Source organism: Cucumis melo, chromosome 11, assembly GCF_025177605.1.
Source record: "Cucumis melo cultivar AY chromosome 11, USDA_Cmelo_AY_1.0, whole genome shotgun sequence".
NCBI lineage: Eukaryota > Viridiplantae > Streptophyta > Magnoliopsida > Cucurbitales > Cucurbitaceae > Cucumis > Cucumis melo.
In genome coordinates this window covers 30,527,462-30,545,279 of record NC_066867.1, presented here as the reverse complement: position 1 = coordinate 30,545,279, position 17,818 = coordinate 30,527,462, and the positions used below count along the sequence as shown (strand labels likewise).

Genomic DNA, 17,818 nt, shown 5'->3' with positions numbered 1-17,818 from the left:
TGTTATTTCTTTCTAGAATAATTTAAGGAACGATGTTGATTTTTTTTTTTTTTTTTTTTTTGGTATTGAAGATTAAGATATTTTCGAGTTAATTTAAGGAATGGTGAGTAGTATGAAAACAAATTGAATTGGATGGACAATCATCTTCTGCAAAGTTGTTGAAGAAAGGAAGGCTAAAAAACACCATCATTTGGGCTTTCTTTGGAAGGTTTGTTTGCAATGTCTATGGCCCAAATGACCATAGAGTAGTTATAAGGACATCACAAAATGGTAAGTAACATCGACTAAGTTTATGTTTATAAATACATTGCTTAAATTAGAATCTAAACTTTGAATACGTTACGACAAGACATACATATTTGATAACATAAGATTTAATTTTGTCATCATTGAATCCAAAGTTTTCAAATTCCCTATCAAACAAGTCGGGTCATTCGATTGTAATTTTTTAGTTTTCATCTTGAAAAATATATATAGAAAAAGCGATTAGAATTAGTAGAACACTTTTGTAACAAAAAATCACAGAATATTCTTTACATATCTTCTCATAGGCTTCAACATTTTTATACGGAAGACCTAAATTTTTAGTTATCAAATGCTCCAAATTGACCCAAGAATTGACCCAAATTTAAGATACTGACGTCGTCAATAAAATATAGAGATTTAATTTTATAAAAAGTTTGAAATAAATACCAATTTTATGGTTATTTTTGAAAAATAAATAAAGAAAGTCTATTATCTCTATATTGATCCTTATTTTAAGATGTGGATATGAAAATTTTAATAATTTTGTGAACACAAATTCAAAATTACATAAAATAGATAAATTATTTAAAAAAAAAGAGAGAAAAGAATGAAGAATACAAAAAATATATTACTTGGAAACATATTATCCATTGATTGTAATAAAACAAAAACCCCTTTTTGTTGGCTACGTCAATTCAAGAATACTCCGTAACCATTTGCGTAGATCGCTGCTCGGAAGAAGAAGATGGTAGCCGAAGCTGAGATCAAATGCCCGAAATCCCTTCCTCTTATGAAAATCAACTACCATCTTCGCGTTACCGATGATCGCGATCTTCAGATCGATTTGCCGCACCCTTCTTCCTCACCTGTCTTTTCCCAGGTTTGCATTCTTTCTCCCACTATCTTTCCTCTCAATTTCTTCGTTGTTTTTCTCATTTCTCACGTCTTTACGTTCTTTCTGTATGTGGGGATTGTTTTTCGTTCCTTTCTTGTGGAGGGCATGCTCGTATTTATGTTGATCGGGCTTTGATCTGGTTCTTTTGCCGTAATTTGATTGTAAAAGCTCTGTTTATCTTTTTCTTATTGGATTTCCTCTTTTTCCTGGAATTAGAATGCCTTATTACGTTTAATTTTCATGTCGTATGTGAAGGTAGGATTGGGAAAACAGCTGTAAACTTACGATAGTCTTCAAATCGTGTTTGGTTAACAATTAACATTATTCTATTTATTGATTTTGGTAGAAATAAGATAATTACCATTCCTTCTTGTTCCTTCTTAATTTTCTTTATGCTTGTCTACGTTTCTGTTTTCATAGACACAGTTTCCTGTCCTTTGTCCCGCTTGAATGCGACTCAAAACAATTTGATTTTATTTTTATTCGAGGCCTTAATAATTTTCTATGAAGATGTAAGGTATAGCCACCTCCTAGCAGAGTTAATGCAAGATGATACGGAATAGCTACTACAGCCATAGGGCATCCCCGAAGAACTTTATCTATTTTGGTGCATCCCAAAGTATTGAAAACTTCTTTGTTTTTAATCTTTAGTCTAACGTTCTTTGGTTCTCTGCTGACTTCTGTCATATGACTCAAACATAAAAAAAAGCCCGCAAAAAGGGCTTCCAACACTAGCTACAATATGGACGGTAATAGGCCATTAAGGGATGTTGACCCCTCCGTATTTTCCCTCACTCTCAACAAAACAGCCTCTATATTTATGGTCAAGTGAATCAACATGCTAGAATCAAGGCTTGGAAGACATGTAAGATACTGAAATTGTTGAATGGGCAAGACTTTCACATGCCCTTTCTAATAACTAAGAGATCATATGGGAATGGAACTAGACAACAATGATTTTTCTTCAAAACTCTTCCAGAACCCTTTCATTGATGAGTATTCAAGGTAAAGAATCTTTTCAAGAATCAATTTGCAGGAGAATATATTTAAAAAACTATTAAGTTCTTTATGTGAGAGGCTGGGAGCTTAGCCACTCGTGCTTTATCACCAAAGGCAAGCTATAATGCAGATTACCTGGCATTTGTTTGTCTACTTTATGAGGTATTATGTGCACTAATGATTCTAAGTCACCCAGCCACCTCTTTATTTCGTGTTTGTTTGCTAGACCGATTGGGCTTTTCATAGCAAAGAATCTTGGTTGTTCATTTGCTTTTCATGGTCTGCTTCTACTAGTTAGTAATTACTTAGCACGGCATATTTTTTTTATGTTTTCTGCTCTTGTATTATTAATTTAGGGTAATGCATCCCATACCAAATTCTCGAATGGCCAGAGAATTCCTTACCCTGCTCCTTTTATCTTTTGTCAAGCAGGCAGTTAGTTGTTCGGATATTGTTGAAGATGTGCATATAAAATCAGCTGCCATAGATTTTGTTCCAAACATTCGGTCTGGTAGCTATGCAGACATTGGAGCTCGGGATTCTATGGATGATGAACATGTCTGCATAGATGATCTGTCTGCCCATCTCCGATCTATGTTCAAATGTTCTATGCCTAAAGGTTTCTATGCCGTATTTGATGGTCATGGAGGACCTCATGCAGCTGCTTTTGTCAAGAGGAATGTCTTGAGATTATTCTTTGAAGATGCCGATTGGTTAAAAATGCAGGACATTGATTCTATTTCCCTGAAAGATTTGGAGAACTCTCATCGCAAGGCATTCCAACTGGCAGATCTTGCCTTGGCTGACGAACAAAGTGTTAGCAGCTCGTGTGGGACAACTGCATTGACGGCATTGGTTCTTGGGAGGCATTTGCTTGTTGCAAATGCTGGTGACTGCCGAGCAGTCCTATGTAGGAAAGGTATAGCAGTCCCAATGTCTGAAGATCACAGACCTTCTAATTTACTCGAGCTCAAGCGAGTGGAGGGAATGGGCGGGTTTGTAGACGACGGGTATGTTAATGGCTATATTTCAGTAACCAGGACCTTAGGGGATTGGGACCTGAAATTGCCAAATGTCTCCTCCTCACCTCTCATTGCTGAGCCACAAGTGGAGCATGTTATATTAACAAACGACGATGAGTTCTTGATTCTTGGCTGTGATGGGATTTGGGATGTTATGTCGAGCCAATATGCTGTAAGTCTCGTTCGACGTGGGTTGAGGAAGCACAACGACCCTCATCAAAGTTCCCAAGAATTAGTCCAGGAAGCTTTGCGCCTCAACACATCAGATAATCTTACTGCAATCGTTATCTGCTTTTCTTCTTCCAGCTGTGCTCCTCAGCCGCGAATATGCAAGTCTTGTAATCTGACAGAAGATGCTACAAATAGATTGAGGAGCTTGTTAGAAGGTAACTGATTATCGCATCTTCAAGTATAATCGATTCTGGTTTGTTCATGATTTTGCATCAGAAAAAACCATATAAAAGAAAAGAGCAGCCAGCAGTTTTGTAGGCATACAGAGGAAACTGATTAACACGACTGCGGTCAATTAGATTTTGGAAATAGCCAACCTAACAGGATTTTTGTTCCCTCCGGCACTATTTGTAAAGTAATAATGAGAAGCTTTTTGATCCCATGAAGGCCTTGGAATTTGGCCTTCCTTTTTGTTTGTTTTATGTATCGTCTTTCCTTTGAGGTTTTAGTTGAACAAAGCATGTAGTACTCAAAAAGGCTGAAGTGGCATAACACGAAGGTGCCCGTGCATTTTGTTTCTTTTGTTTTGAGTTATAAGATTGCGGGATTGAAAGGTTGAACCATCGACTTTTGGGATGGTATTTAGCGTCTTATGACTCTTATCTACTTGGCTGGATAGACTGTTTTAGATACTGTTTGCTTGTACATTTTTACTCTTTCCAAGACGTAAGTTAGATCATTTAAATTAGCTAGTATTTCTTAATTATTTACGATGACAATGGTTTGTTTGAAATGTGTATAACGTAAAGTTTATTCATACCAAATATGGATTTGGAAACAAAAATCTTCTACTCAATTTGGGATTCGATCAAAGTCCCAGAAGATTCATGTGCAAGAAAACGTAACAGATGAACTCTAATGATGATGGTTAAATTACATGATTAATCTTAAGAATCATGTAACCAATAGAAAGGTATACATTACATATAATGATGGTTAAATTACATGATTAATCTTAAGAATGTAATTGCTAAACTTTTGATTTTGGATTTAGTTCTATAAAATTTTGTAATTTGTATAATCCTTTTCATACCATTGTTAAGTGAGTACGCAGTAATTCATAGGCCCGGCATCTAGAGTGACAAAATTCAATGTTATATTAATTGATCAATTTATTTTTAATATTTTCAATATGGCAATTTTTTTTTTAAAAAAGAAAAAGAATGAATAATATAACATAATAAATGTTTGTAATTTAAGTACCTCTTAGAATGAAATTGAAAACCCAATGTTCATGGTTTAATCAAAGCATTTTTAAAAGTTGACCAAATCGACAAATCTCAAAATTTAGAATTTAATCTATTATTTTAAAATAATGACATAATAAATGTGAGCAATTTTTCATTCATATTATGGAATAATTTTCCCAAATTAGTGAGAATAAAATTTCGACAAATTTATAAGAAAAAGAATCCACTAATCAGCGGTAGTAAATTGGAAACTTTTACAAACCCTCGTTCGCACCCAATAATTAAAATAAAAGAAAATCGATGACATTAACGTAAGGTTAATAATTATTTTCTTAATATATATATTTAAAAAAAATTTCATAAAAAAATCAAAACTATTTACAAAATATAGAAAAAAAAAAAACTAAAATGTGCTAAGGAGGAGTTAAAATTTTGTTTTTTTTTTTTTTTGTTAAATTGATGCACCAAAAGTTTTGAACAAATATATACATATCAAAAGTAGATTTGTGGTTTGGTGTTAGTGAAAAAACGAAAAAGAAAGAAAAAGAAAGAAAGAAATGGGGGGAAGAAGAAAAGGTATAGTTGAAAAATGCAGCATTCGTCTTTACTTTTCTCATATGTGTTTAAATTTCTTTTAAGTAAAATGTACAAAACCTTTCCTCTATAAATCACATATCAACTCTTAGTTTCAATGTTTTGTTATTCACATTTTAAAAAAGTGTTTTTAAAATGAAACCAAATCTTGAATGAGTTTTTTAAAAAATAAACAATAAATTTTTTATGCTTAATTTTTTTAGAAGATATAAATACTTTAACAAATATTCTATTTTTGATAAATATATTTTCTTTTACAAATTCCCAGTATTTTTTTTGAAAACTAAAACATATACTTTCTATTTTTTGTTAAAACATTTATTTTAGGGGTGTTTTTTTAAATAATAAAAAAACAAACTACTTACATCGAATAGAAAAAAAAAAACTACTAAAAGACAACTATTTATTACTTTAGATTTTATATGAAGTTTAATTAGTTTGTCCATTTTATTATTTTTGATAATTTCTCCTTTTTCAAAACATAAATAATTTTTTAAAACTAAATAAAAATCGTTTTTGAAAATAGAATCAGTATCGAAAGTAGTTTTTTTTTTTGGAATTTTTTACAAAAATAGAAAAAATTGATAAAATATTTACCTTCTATAGAACAAAATCTAAAATTAATTAAATTGATTAAATATTTCGTTAAATACTCTATTTTTTTTATAATTTTTCTTCTCTTAATAAAAGTGAGATTAAAAATAAAAAATATGGAAGATTATAAATATAAATTTTAAAATCAGACGATTAAAAATAAAATAATTACTAAAGGGAGATATAGTTTTAATTTGATTTATTTTATATTTTGAGAATTTGAGTATAAACATTAACTCTTTTATTTATTTATTTAAAATGATAAAAATTATGGTAAGAAAATAGGAAAGAAATATACCAAAATAAATAAATAAAACAATGGTTAGCTGTTGAATTGCTTAAGCTATGCGAATTACGGCAGTATTTATATTCAAATTGAAATTGTGATCATCTTCAAAATCCAAAGCGTAAAGCTGAGTTCTTGTAGAGAATCTCAGTCGGAGAGCTTCAGATTCAACCAACTCCATTTCAATTTCCTGTATTTCTCGATCGGAGAGATTCGATATGGCACTGGCAATCTGCGCCAGGCGGAAGGCCAATCTTCTATACAGAAACCTCCCTCTTTCTTCCTCTGAATCCTTCAACTATTCTTTTTCATTTGCATCATTCTCCAGACGTTTTGCTTCCTCAGGATTCGATGACAACGACGTCGTCGTCATCGGTGGTGGCCCCGGTGGCTATGTCGCCGCCATCAAGGCCGCTCAGCTTGGCCTCAAAACCACCTGTATCGAAAAGCGTGGAGCTCTTGGCGGAACTTGCCTCAATGTTGGATGTATTCCCTCCAAGGTAATCGTCATTCGCTTTAGGGTTATTATTATTGTTTTGTTTAGTTTTATGTTGATCTAATTCTTTTCATTTCATCGGGTGCATATTGAGTTTAGTGATTCGTGGGCTGGTTTTTTGTCTGGTTGAGTTGGTTCTATTTACGGTGTCCATGGTCTTGCTCAGTTGTTTGATTTATGCTCGCTTTTGTAGTTGGTTGGATTTCTTCAAAACTTTTTTCTGAAATTCGATCTGTTGCTTGTAAATTCTTCAAGAGAGCTTAGGCCTCCTTTGTTTTTGTGAATTTAAACTATAAACACTCATTTCTTACTTTGTTGTCTACTTTTTGTCATCGTTTGAAAACTAGAAAACTCAAAAAAATAGTTTTTGTGTTTGGAATTTGTCCAAGATTCAAACTATCGTAAGAGTTTGGGAGGAAAGAGACTTGTTTTTTTCCTAGAAAAAATAACAGTTACAATAAATGGGGCCTAAATATCAGCCATTGTGAGATAAGTCTACCATTTGTCTTTTCTTTTTTTCTTCATTCTTTTGCATGATCTTGTAAACAGGATGCTCTTCAATGTGCATTGCTTTAGTCGAATATTTTGAATTATTTAGATTGATCCTATTTTTGAATAAAGCTGGATCGTCCTCTGAACTCCGAAATAATCTACCTCAACGATTTTAGGCTCTTCTCCACTCTTCCCACATGTACCATGAAGCTCAACATTCATTTGCTAGCCATGGAGTGAAATTTTCATCCCTTGAGGTTGATTTACCAGCCATGATGGCACAAAAGGATAAAGCAGTAAGCAATCTTACACGTGGTATTGAAGGCCTTTTCAAGAAGAACAAAGTGAACTATGTTAAAGGCTATGGGAAATTGATTTCCCCTTCTGAAGTTTCTGTGGACACCATTGATGGTGGCAATACAGTGGTGAAAGGGAAAAACATTATAATCGCAACTGGGTCTGATGTCAAATCTTTACCTGGGATCACTATCGATGAAAAGAGAATCGTATCATCGACAGGTGCTTTAGCTTTGTCTGAGATCCCCAAGAAACTTGTTGTGATTGGAGCTGGATACATCGGGCTGGAGATGGGATCAGTGTGGGGTCGACTTGGATCCGAGATCACAGTTGTTGAGTTTGCCCCTGATATAGTCCCAACTATGGATGGAGAAGTCCGCAAACAATTTCAACGTTCTCTTGAAAAGCAAGGAATGAAATTCATGCTAAGAACTAAAGTGGTTGGTGTTGATACTTCAGGGAATGGTGTGAAGCTGACTCTGGAACCCGCGGCTGGTGGTGAACAGACAACACTTGAAGCAGATGTTGTTCTTGTATCTGCAGGTAGAACCCCATTCACTGCTGGACTCGGACTAGACAAGCTAGGAATCGAAACTGACAAGGCAGGACGCATATTGGTAAATGAAAGATTTGCTACGAATGTGGATTGTGTTTACGCAATTGGGGACGTAATTCCAGGGCCAATGCTAGCTCACAAGGCTGAAGAGGATGGGGTTGCCTGTGTCGAGTTCTTAGCTGGGAAGACAGGCCATGTTGACTATGACAAAGTCCCAGGGGTTGTCTATACACATCCTGAAGTTGCATCTGTTGGGAAGACAGAAGAGCAAGTAAAGGAATCAGGTGTAGATTATCGTGTCGGGAAGTTTCCATTCTTGGCAAATAGTAGGGCAAAAGCAATCGACGACGCCGAAGGGGTGGTAAAAATTCTGGCTGAAAAGGAAACAGACAAGATACTTGGTGTTCATATCATGGCTCCAAATGCTGGGGAGCTTATCCATGAGGCAGTATTGGCCCTACAATACGATGCAGCAAGTGAGGATATAGCTCGAGTTTGCCATGCACATCCTACAATGAGCGAGGCACTGAAGGAGGCTGCTATGGCGACTTATGACAAGCCCATTCACATCTAGAAGATCACCACATTTTTTTCTTTGATGAGTTGCAAATCACTTGTTGGTGAGTTTATATTTCTTTTTGCTATCTTGGAGAGCAGGTAAATCTGCTATGTTTTTTGCGACAATAACAATAATATGTAAGAACTTGTCTATAACATGAAGGAATAGAAAGACCTTTTGATGCTTTTCCCACTTGTTGTAATTTACCGTGTGTATTTACTCTAGTTTTAGTGATGAGCATGGAAACTCTAATTTAGTTACTTGATCTATTTTATAGTTGTACACTTGATCTATTCTATATAGGTTATACAATTGTATACTTGAGTTCATCGATGAAAAAAATCAACCTCCAATCAAGACGGAATGTACATGTATCCAACAATTATCTTTTAATCTTGTAATAAGCTCGAAAGGCAAGAATTTGTTGGCCTAAGAAGCATGGAATAGTCAAAATCTCTCAACCAAAATCTCCCAACGATGGTTGAATACAACTCATTGGAAGTCATCAATCTTTTAAATCATAGATACAAATTTGTCAGAAATCAATGCTATTTCTTTAACCAACCTATATCTTTCTTTTGGTAAAATTCCTAGAACAAAACTGACCCTAATCTAACTTCTATCAAGTTCATCTCTTGGTCTTGAAACGCGGTTTCCTCTTTTCTCTCTCAAAAAGGGTTAAAGGCTTTGGTCGTTTTGGTTCATGAGTTTTTATTATCTTGTTGCTTCAAGAAAAAAATGGCAAGAATGAAAACACAATCTAATATTGAATAACAATGTGGTCTGAGAATCTTGTATTTCCGAAGCTCAAAGATTTATCTATACACAACAGAAGAATGAAAAACAACTGCGCTATAGGAATTCTTTCTGATGGAGGTTCAAGACTTTGAGAGCAGACGCCGGTTAGGGCACAAGAAAATTCTCAGAACCTTAAAAATAAGTGCACATTTTTCAAAGAGCTTCTGATGATAACTTTAATTATGGCTCTTCTCGCATATCAGGCCTTCGTCTGGCTTGCAAAGCCAATCGTGCATCCCTCTCTCGTTCGAACTCCCTGTAATCGGTTCGCTGCAAAAAAGAAACTTTATCAAGATATTGATTCGAGCTCTTCTTGTAAGCATCCAAGTCCTCTTCCAGACCCTTGTTTTCTTCCTTAAACTCTCCCCAGTCCTTTTTTGTCTTGTCAAGAACACTAAGCTTTTGTTTCTTCTTGATTTGTTCGAGGACTACATCGACAGCTGAAGTAGCAGGTGCCTTCATTTTCTCGTGAGCTTCTTTTGAATCCACATCTACGAACTTTTTAATTTCAACATTTTGGCCTGCAAAGTCCCTAATCTCTGTGATCTGTGGAAAGTAAAAAGACAATGGTTTGAGTTCATCAACTAACCAATCAATATAATCGATGCGTAAACTTGATGTTTCACTGTTGTAAAATGAAATAAAAGAAGATAGAAACCACAGAATCTGATTGGGGGCAGGTTTGCACAAATCAAATCCAGTTCTGAAATATCTAGACTATCAACCTCTTGGAGAACTCTCTCCCATACATCCCCTCCCACACAAGCCCCCCAAAAACTAAAATTAAATTAAATTGGAGGTATAGGTGCAAAATATGGTAGACAAGCCACACCAAGAAGAGGCCTGGCGATTTGTAATAATAATATACATTCTCTCCCAAAGACTTCTCCAATTTGATTTTTTCCAAAGCAAATCCTCCCAATGATTGCTCTCGTTGGCATTAATCCATAACAATTTAACTTTGGTTTTGAGCTTTACACTGCAAATGTTACCCCCCATAGGACATTTGTCCAACAGCTATGAGGCTATGAGAAACCATAATATATAAGAGGATTATCCCAACAGCTTTTGCCATATGAAGGTCAAAAACAAAAATTGTAGTATCCACAGTAAAACAATTACTTTTTCACCAAAACATTCAGTTTCCAGCATTTAGTGGCCTTCCCTTCAGCAATGTAGCTTCACAGGAAATTTCATAAACAATGTTGTACATGGATCGACCTTCTAAACTCTTCTATCTTTCCTTGATTCATCTCATCAACCAAGTCAAATGCAGCTCCTATCTATTTTCCTCCTTATGTAAGCTTCTCCTCACACCCATTCCCCAAGAATGAGTTTCTTCTTCCCAAGCATCAAAGACCAAGTCCTTTCTTTGTGTGGAGAAATTACCAAAAAAATGACAGAGAGAGAGATAGACAGACACTGAAGAAGAAAAGTGTTACAAACCTACCCACCATCATTACAGAAGGATGTTCTCCTTCCATCCCAACAACAGAGGAATTCTCTAAACAACTATCCAATCTAACCGGAGAAACTATTTTCAGCTCTATATGGTCATAGCAATAAAAAAACCAAATGCCTAGATAATAACAATTTAAACCTAAAAGAGTACAAAAACAAATGAAAAGTAGTGATGAAAGTAATGACACCTCAACTTTCCCCCTGCCAGAGATGGTAGCTGTAGCATCCCTAACAGCAGAGAGCGCAGTAGCAGCAAGCATCTTCGCATCATCAATAGAACTGTTCTGCAGAACCCTGGATCCTTCTGATAATATATCTTTTTCCTGAGGCTTCTTTGATGCCATACCAAGATATGCCATCCAATTCTAGACACAGGGGAGATGGGGAGAGAAAAAAGTTAGAGATATATTTCCTATATTTTGAGCCGCTTCGTTATGCAAGAGCAGAATGTGAATTTTTACATTGGATGGCTTCTTTGAGTTTTTATTCACAGCTGGAGATCGTTTGGTTGACAAACCTTTTAGTGTTTTGCTAGACACCCCTTTGTTCATTTGCTCCCACATGGAATCAACACGCGCTTTTATTTCTACAATGATAAAGAAGAATAGCATTATACCTCTTAATGCCCAATTTAACGTTAAAAGCACAATATGTATGTTAAGGGAAAGAATTAAACAAGAAACAATAAAGGACATCAAGTCCGCACTATTCTTACGCGTGTCATTAGTCTTTCCCTCTGAACTCATATGAGCAGATCCTTCTTTAGCTGATTCCATAAGCACTTGATTCACAGAATCTGACATATTATGTGGAAAAACTCAACCTTCCAAGGAAAAATAGGAAAAGCTGAAACCTTGCATGAGATGTTACTATACACGAACCAATACTTGAGTAAGGAGGATCAACTAATGATTTGACAATTAAGTGAGGTAAGAAAATTAAGATAAGCAGAAGCCAACAAAAGATGATAAAACGCCAATCAATAGAAAGACTCCCTCCCATTATTTCAAGGAACAAACGCCCTTTGTTCACTCAATAATCTTTACCATAGGGGTATGATCTTCAAAATTAAATTCCACATCTCAGTACAGATCAAAAACAGAACTCCGGAGGTCAAAACAAGAAAAAAATGAAGAACGCCTAGAGGTTTGGACGTCAAATAATGTAACATTGAGAATTGAAGGAATCCTGTATGAGACAGTATTGTAAAAACGAAAACAGTTAACAAGATGTAGTTGTGAAATTTAAGCAGCAAGGTTTGAAAAGGAAAAAAAAATACCAAAATTACACATTATAGTTTATAGGTTAGACGATCCTGAAGGGCTGGACACAATTATACGTTCGAAAACACATAAAATTCATCCGGGTTTGAATTTCCATAGCAAAAAAAAAAAAAAAAAAATTTCTTAAAGAGGGCATACGGAAGGTTATTTCCAGCATCCACCTGGCCACCTTCAAATATCGCAAATCTCTGATGCCTACACTATATGGAAACTTAACCCCACATTGAAATTTTAAAAATTTAGCAAATACCGCAGGACGAATATACTCAAAACTAAAACCCCTCAATACGCTTCTTAGTCTTCAGCAAACAATGGAAAGTTCAACTCAAAGAGAATTACAATGCCACGAAGAGTAAGAAAATGCATACATCTTAAATAACTTGCTGGATGTGAATTCGAATCACAATCATACAATTCTGGTTAGATGAAAGAAAACAGAAAAAAGAGGAAGAAATAGAAAAAAAAAAAAAAAAAAAAAAAAAAAAAGAAGGAAGCATAAAAGAAAGAGAAGTACCAGAGCCATGAAGGTTGTTGGTGGTAGCCATCGGAAATCGGAAGGTTTCTCTCTCGCGAGGTTTAGGGCTTTGAGTGGAACTTTTCAGCCGTGGGGAATTCCCGGTTCAGTTTCGGCCCAATATTATTTATACCCCAACTAATCCATTTATTTTCTAAAAAAAACCTTTTCTTTAAGCTTTTAAAAGAGAAAAGATAGAAAAAATTTACCCAACACAAAATTTATTTTTGTAAAAAGTATAAATATTTGATCTTTGACAAAAATTTTAAAAATCAAATATTGTGTTAACTCAAGTAAACACAATTCTAAAATTTATATCATCTATCAACTGACTCAAAAACTTAAATATATGGATGAAAAAAAATATAGTATTATATCATTCAACTATATTTAAAACCAAATAGTAATCATTGATTGACTTCTAAATTGATCGATATTAATAGTAAAAGGTTGATATATGTTATTATTAATCATATATTTTTTTTATTATATATTTAAGAAAATCACTAAATGTTGCATGTACATGATATTGTGATCTCTCTTGTTCATTAGATACTAAAATACACTCAAATAGGAAACCAATCTTGTTCATTAGACACTAAAGTACACTCAAATAGGAAACCATTTTAATTGTTAGGAATGTTACTTATAGTTAATTAAGCATAAGTTAGCACAATTAAGCTTAGTTTGTAGTAATTAATGAAGAGAAGATGAAAAATAAAGCAAAAAGGGAAGGCAGATATAAAACCAGCCTTATTTCATAAAATTTAGGAATGTAGCCATGAACAAGGTTGGGACTTGCATACACACACACACACACATAGCCTCCAACCAAAGCTACTATACATAAAAAGCTTAATTAATTAAGCACCCACTTAACCGTAAGTACTTATCATAATTAATATTTGTCTCACACCATAAACACTCAATATAATACATATAATATGTATATATATATATATATTTATATATGTTATATATATAAATATACATATATATTTAAGCAGCAGAAGGAGCTGTGATGTGGTTGACAACTTCAGCTTCAGACAGAACGGAGATCAAAGGTGTGAGGTTAGTTTCTTGTTTAGTTTCAGATTTGAGAACATTTTGGTAATCCAAAGATTCATCTTCATAAACTTCCCACCATTTCTTCACCAGCATTTTTATGTCTTCCCTGTCCATGTTCTCTTCTTTTCCCGTGTACCTCCATGGTTTCGATCCCTACAAGTACGATGTTGCAGTAATAATATTAAAGTTAAGTAATTGATCGTACTTAAGGTGGAGACACTAAAATTTAGGTATTATAACTTGGACAATTGAAAGTATAAACACCAAAATGAGTTGAATACGTACCGCTGCACAATAGTGGGCAACTTTGACTTTGTCGACGTCAATGTTCTCAGGATGACGCCACAACATGGCCATGACGAGGTTGTAAATGGGAGGAATGGGCTTGTATATGTCGTTGAAGTACATGTTCAAGAAGTCCTATAGGAGAAACAAACAATAGGAAAACAGTTAGCTTAAATTTTGTGACCGTTACATCTCTAAATCTTTAATTTTGTCTATTATAGATCTTCAATCATTCTCCTCGACAAAAAATTGAAAAATTAAGGTTATTTGTTATAAATAAAATTCATTCTTATATCATATAAACTATTTAATTCTTAACTTATTTAATACTTTATAAACTCACTAAACAAAATTTTCAAAGATTTATTAGACATTTTTAAAGCTAAAAGGACACATCCAAACACAAAATTCTCATGGAAAACGAAAAGAGATCAACCCAAGAGCAATACTTGACCACTAGCAAGAAGCTATTTTTTCTAGCCCGTGGTCTATGACATGGTTCCACCGACTTTCATCCAACAAGTTTTGTTTTTGCTTTTTTCGCACTGTTTGTTTTTGTGGACTAAAAAAGGGGAATACAAGTCAAGTAGTAGTGTAAATAAAATGAATGAGATTACCTGCTCAGCAAACAAAGTTGGAGTAGTGGCCTTGCAAGTCTCAAGAAGATCCTTGTAAGTGAAAAGATCAGGTTCATACACAAAGAATCCAGCATTGAAGTAAAGTGGTGGTGGGTTTCCCATTTCCTCCACAGGCCATTTCACTTTGTCTGGGCATTGTTGGCAATACCCAATTTTGTATTGTGGAGAGTTACTCCATGTCTTCTCACAGAAGCAATCCATCACTGCGTAGAAGTATCCACTTGGCATTTCAAACAAATGGTCTATGTTTTCGAACACTTGGATGTCTCCATCCAAATATATCAGCTTCTCGTACTCCACAAACTGCATGCAATCAAATCAATCGCTTCTTAAGGTTAAAAGGTTTGTCATTGAACATGAATCAGTAACTTAACTCAAAAAGACGAGTTATGACGTACAATGACTATATTACAATACTTTTAACGAGAAACAATAATGGATGTGTATGGTATTAGTACCTCCCAGATCCTGAGCTTTGAATAGTTGATAACATAGTAAGCCATGGCAAACTGGGTCTGGTTTTCCGGAGGGTAAACAGGTTCGATCTCACGGACGACACAACCCTGATACTCGAGGATTTGGCGATGATCTTCAGGAACATCAGGAAGGACAGCGACAATGAGAGGGTAGGCGGCTTTGACCTTTCTGAGACCCTTTGCCAATCCAACTACACCTTTCCAGTAGTCACCATTACCAGCTAAGAACGTCACGTACGCCCTCTTGGGAGCGTCAGTTGACTCAATGGCACTTTCTGGGGCAGCTGCAGGAGACATATTGACTTTGGTGCTTTTGAAACAACAAAAGTTTTTTCTCTCCGAAGGAAGGGAGGCAAGAAGGACTTAATAAGAAGGGCAAGCTTACAAGTTCTTGTTTTAGTCCTTCAAGCTTGAGTTGTGAAGGGATGGGAAGGAGGCTATTTATAGAGCCTTGGGGAACATTGTTTTAAGTTTATAGATACCCCTAAGTTTAATTTCTATGCACTTTATATTTGTAATTGTAATTATTTGTTACTTATTATTTTAGATATTGGTATTGGTGGGATGAATATGACTTGGAATATCATATCTTTAAGGTGAGATGGAGGGCATTATGGGCATTTTGATCAAAAGTTGGAAGAGTTTGTATTCTCTTCTTCCATCAATGAGAAGATTCTTTTGCACCTTTAAGATTATCTCTCATCCCTCTTGGATATATTAATTTTGTATATCCTTATTGCTTTATGATTCAATTATGGGTCATTTCTATCTATGAACCCTTTTTTTTCTTTCTTTTTTGCAAGTTTGCAGGCAAGACAAAAATGGACAATTTAGGGAGGATCAAAGAATCTCAGATTTTGACATTTTTTTAATATATTATGATACTATATTATATATATATATATATATATATATATATATATATATAATATATATACCTAAACAAATGGATTTGATTTCAATTCTGTTTTAAGGTAGTGTTTTTGATAATGATTATTGTTTAGTTCTTTGTCTTTAAAATTAAACTATTATACACTACTTAAAACTATAGTTCTTTTGGTTATACTGTCTATTTTGTAAAAATGGTATGGAAAACCAATTCAAACTAAACAATTTGGTTCTGTATATTTCAAATGTGTTTTCTAATGGTGGTGAAAAAACTCATACACACAAAAGAAAAAAAAAATTAAAATAGAAAAACTATTGAAAAAGTTCATTAGGGTATTTGGTATAATTTAATATTAATTTTAAAAATCTCTGCTAATAAGGTTTATTTAGAATCAAAAAATCAGAAGGTGGATGGTATGTTCAAAATTGTGACAGATTGGAAGGGAAAGAATTTGATTCGATAAAGTTAATGATCAAATGGAAGTTTGTCTGATTGTGGTGGCGGATCCAAAAGTACAAAGTCGAAGCCAATATTTTAGAGACTTAGCCTCTACACAAAGTTGAAAAAGGAAAACTACTTTCTCCACATTATTCGATTCTTGTATATGCAATTTTTAATTCAATGATAATGAAAGCTAATATTACAATATATATATATATATATATATATATATATATATTAAATTTGAAATTTTTCTTTTTTTTCCTATTACTTTGAGAAGTTTTAATATTATTTTTTCCTTTTGAAAGAAGTTTATTCGACACATAACATAACCTAGGTTTAGTTCTAAAGTAGAACATGTAATAAAACTAAAAAATAGAGTACAAGTTTTGCAATACAACTTGCATCTAGAGGCAACGTGTCCTAACAAAGATTTTCGTTAATAGATAGTTAAATGATTATATCGTGGTACTTATCGATAAATACAAGGTTATTACAATTATACACGAAAAACCTAAATTAGTAAAAAAGATATTTAGACTTTCTTTTAAGTGTGAGACTCTCTCTTAAGATAATTTTTATATTTCTAACTTCAAATCATGAGCACTTTACTTAAGAATAAAAAAATCCTCAAGAATAAATACCTAAAAAATTTCAAATAAGTAAAGATTTTTCAGACGAACTTGTATTGTGTGAGATATCATATATAATATCACAAGAGATAAGATGAAGAACATCTCGTGGACATGATGCATGTTACCAAGTGTTGAGAACCCCACCTCGAAGAAGACTTGTTTAATAAGGAACCTCATATTGTCTAATACCATCGTCATCGACCACACACTTAAAAAATATATATCAACACCAAAGCTCTAACACATTTCATAAAATTACCATTTCTTTAGATAATCGTTTATACACCTAGATTGTATCCATACACACTCCTCTTCTCTGGAACATACCACCGGTCCAACAGAGTCATCGAACCACATATCTCACCATGTCTATTAGAAATCTTTCTAGGCGTACAATTTCTTTTGTTATGTATCCAAAGATTTTACCAAGACAACCAAGTCAAGTGCATAACTTTAATGTCATTTATAATACCAATTCTAATAGAGATAATTGTCATCACTTAATTTTCATTCAACATTCTATCAAATTCTTACGTTCAAAGATAAATTTTTTTAACAAAGGATAAACCGTAATATCACAAACTTTAAAAATAATAGAATTATTACTATTTTTTGTTAATTTTGATCTAATGAAACCGAGAATCAAATGGAGAACAAGATGTCCCACACGATTAAATCACCTTAGCCTTTGTGGAAAGTCTGACCTCTAAGAAGCATAAAGGGCATCCAAATGTGTGCATTTTTATTTACACTATACGACGTTATAAATACGTTGTCTTCTTCTACACCTAAGTATTCCATTCTTTCAAGCTTTGTTTCTTTTCTTTCAATTCAACTTCATTCTTATTATACCATTAAACAACATCAAATTCG

At 33.9% G+C, this 17,818-nt stretch overlaps 4 protein-coding genes across 6 annotated transcripts; 2 read left to right on the top strand and 2 right to left on the bottom strand.

The window, feature by feature from the left end:
* Positions 1-881: 881 nt before the first annotated feature.
* LOC103497764 (probable protein phosphatase 2C 13) lies at positions 882-3,953 on the top strand. The gene is made up of 2 exons (XM_008460090.3): positions 882-1,126; positions 2,573-3,953. Exons 1-2 carry the CDS (start codon positions 992-994, stop codon positions 3,554-3,556), a joined length of 1,119 nt encoding a protein of 372 aa, XP_008458312.1. The 5' UTR covers positions 882-991; the 3' UTR covers positions 3,557-3,953.
* Positions 3,954-6,123: 2,170 nt separating this feature from the next.
* On the top strand, positions 6,124-8,659 carry LOC103497765 (dihydrolipoyl dehydrogenase, mitochondrial). Of its 2 annotated transcripts, none has more exons than XM_008460091.3 (2): positions 6,124-6,557; positions 7,222-8,659. In XM_008460091.3, the coding sequence occupies exons 1-2, from the start codon at positions 6,276-6,278 to the stop codon at positions 8,470-8,472; spliced, it is 1,533 nt and encodes a 510-aa protein (XP_008458313.2). In that variant the 5' UTR covers positions 6,124-6,275; the 3' UTR covers positions 8,473-8,659. The 2 variants fall into 2 exon arrangements, with proteins under 2 accessions (XP_008458313.2, XP_050947887.1); XM_051091930.1 differs by having other exon boundaries at positions 6,411-6,557; positions 7,175-8,659.
* A 564-nt stretch (positions 8,660-9,223) lies between these two features.
* Positions 9,224-12,678, bottom strand: LOC103497769 (uncharacterized). Of its 2 annotated transcripts, none has more exons than XM_008460097.3 (5): positions 12,514-12,678; positions 11,432-11,512; positions 11,178-11,302; positions 10,905-11,081; positions 9,224-9,801 (listed from the first exon to the last, which is right to left on the bottom strand). In XM_008460097.3, exons 1-5 carry the CDS (start codon positions 12,542-12,544, stop codon positions 9,436-9,438), a joined length of 780 nt encoding a protein of 259 aa, XP_008458319.2. In that variant the 5' UTR covers positions 12,545-12,678; the 3' UTR covers positions 9,224-9,435. The 2 variants fall into 2 exon arrangements, with proteins under 2 accessions (XP_008458319.2, XP_050947888.1); XM_051091931.1 differs by having other exon boundaries at positions 11,432-11,539; positions 12,514-12,671.
* A 553-nt stretch (positions 12,679-13,231) lies between these two features.
* On the bottom strand, positions 13,232-17,425 carry LOC103497768 (galactinol synthase 2). The gene is made up of 4 exons (XM_008460096.3): positions 14,963-17,425; positions 14,484-14,807; positions 13,867-14,001; positions 13,232-13,734 (listed from the first exon to the last, which is right to left on the bottom strand). The coding sequence occupies exons 1-4, from the start codon at positions 15,275-15,277 to the stop codon at positions 13,513-13,515; spliced, it is 996 nt and encodes a 331-aa protein (XP_008458318.2). The 5' UTR covers positions 15,278-17,425; the 3' UTR covers positions 13,232-13,512.
* Positions 17,426-17,818: the final 393 nt, after the last annotated feature.

What these genes read in the sequence shown, in the direction of transcription:
- LOC103497764 (XM_008460090.3), top strand. Translation starts at nt 992, where the DNA reads ATGGTAGCCGAAGCTGAGATCAAATGCCCGAAATCCCTTCCTCTTATG. An exon ending in CCTCACCTGTCTTTTCCCAG is followed by an intron (nt 1,127 to 2,572) that starts GTTTGCATTCTT and finishes TTTGTCAAGCAG; the next exon opens with GCAGTTAGTTGTTCGGATAT.
- LOC103497765 (XM_008460091.3), top strand. Translation starts at nt 6,276, where the DNA reads ATGGCACTGGCAATCTGCGCCAGGCGGAAGGCCAATCTTCTATACAGA. An exon ending in TTGGATGTATTCCCTCCAAG is followed by an intron (nt 6,558 to 7,221) that starts GTAATCGTCATT and finishes CAACGATTTTAG; the next exon opens with GCTCTTCTCCACTCTTCCCA.
- LOC103497769 (XM_008460097.3), bottom strand. Translation starts at nt 12,544, where the DNA reads ATGGCTACCACCAACAACCTTCATGGCTCTG. An exon ending in GGGAAAGACTAATGACACGC is followed by an intron (nt 11,303 to 11,431) that starts GTAAGAATAGTG and finishes TTATCATTGTAG; the next exon opens with AAATAAAAGCGCGTGTTGAT. An exon ending in ACTCAAAGAAGCCATCCAAT is followed by an intron (nt 11,082 to 11,177) that starts GTAAAAATTCAC and finishes CCCTGTGTCTAG; the next exon opens with AATTGGATGGCATATCTTGG.
- LOC103497768 (XM_008460096.3), bottom strand. Translation starts at nt 15,277, where the DNA reads ATGTCTCCTGCAGCTGCCCCAGAAAGTGCCATTGAGTCAACTGACGCT. An exon ending in CAAAGCTCAGGATCTGGGAG is followed by an intron (nt 14,808 to 14,962) that starts GTACTAATACCA and finishes GATTGCATGCAG; the next exon opens with TTTGTGGAGTACGAGAAGCT. An exon ending in CAACTTTGTTTGCTGAGCAG is followed by an intron (nt 14,002 to 14,483) that starts GTAATCTCATTC and finishes TTTCTCCTATAG; the next exon opens with GACTTCTTGAACATGTACTT.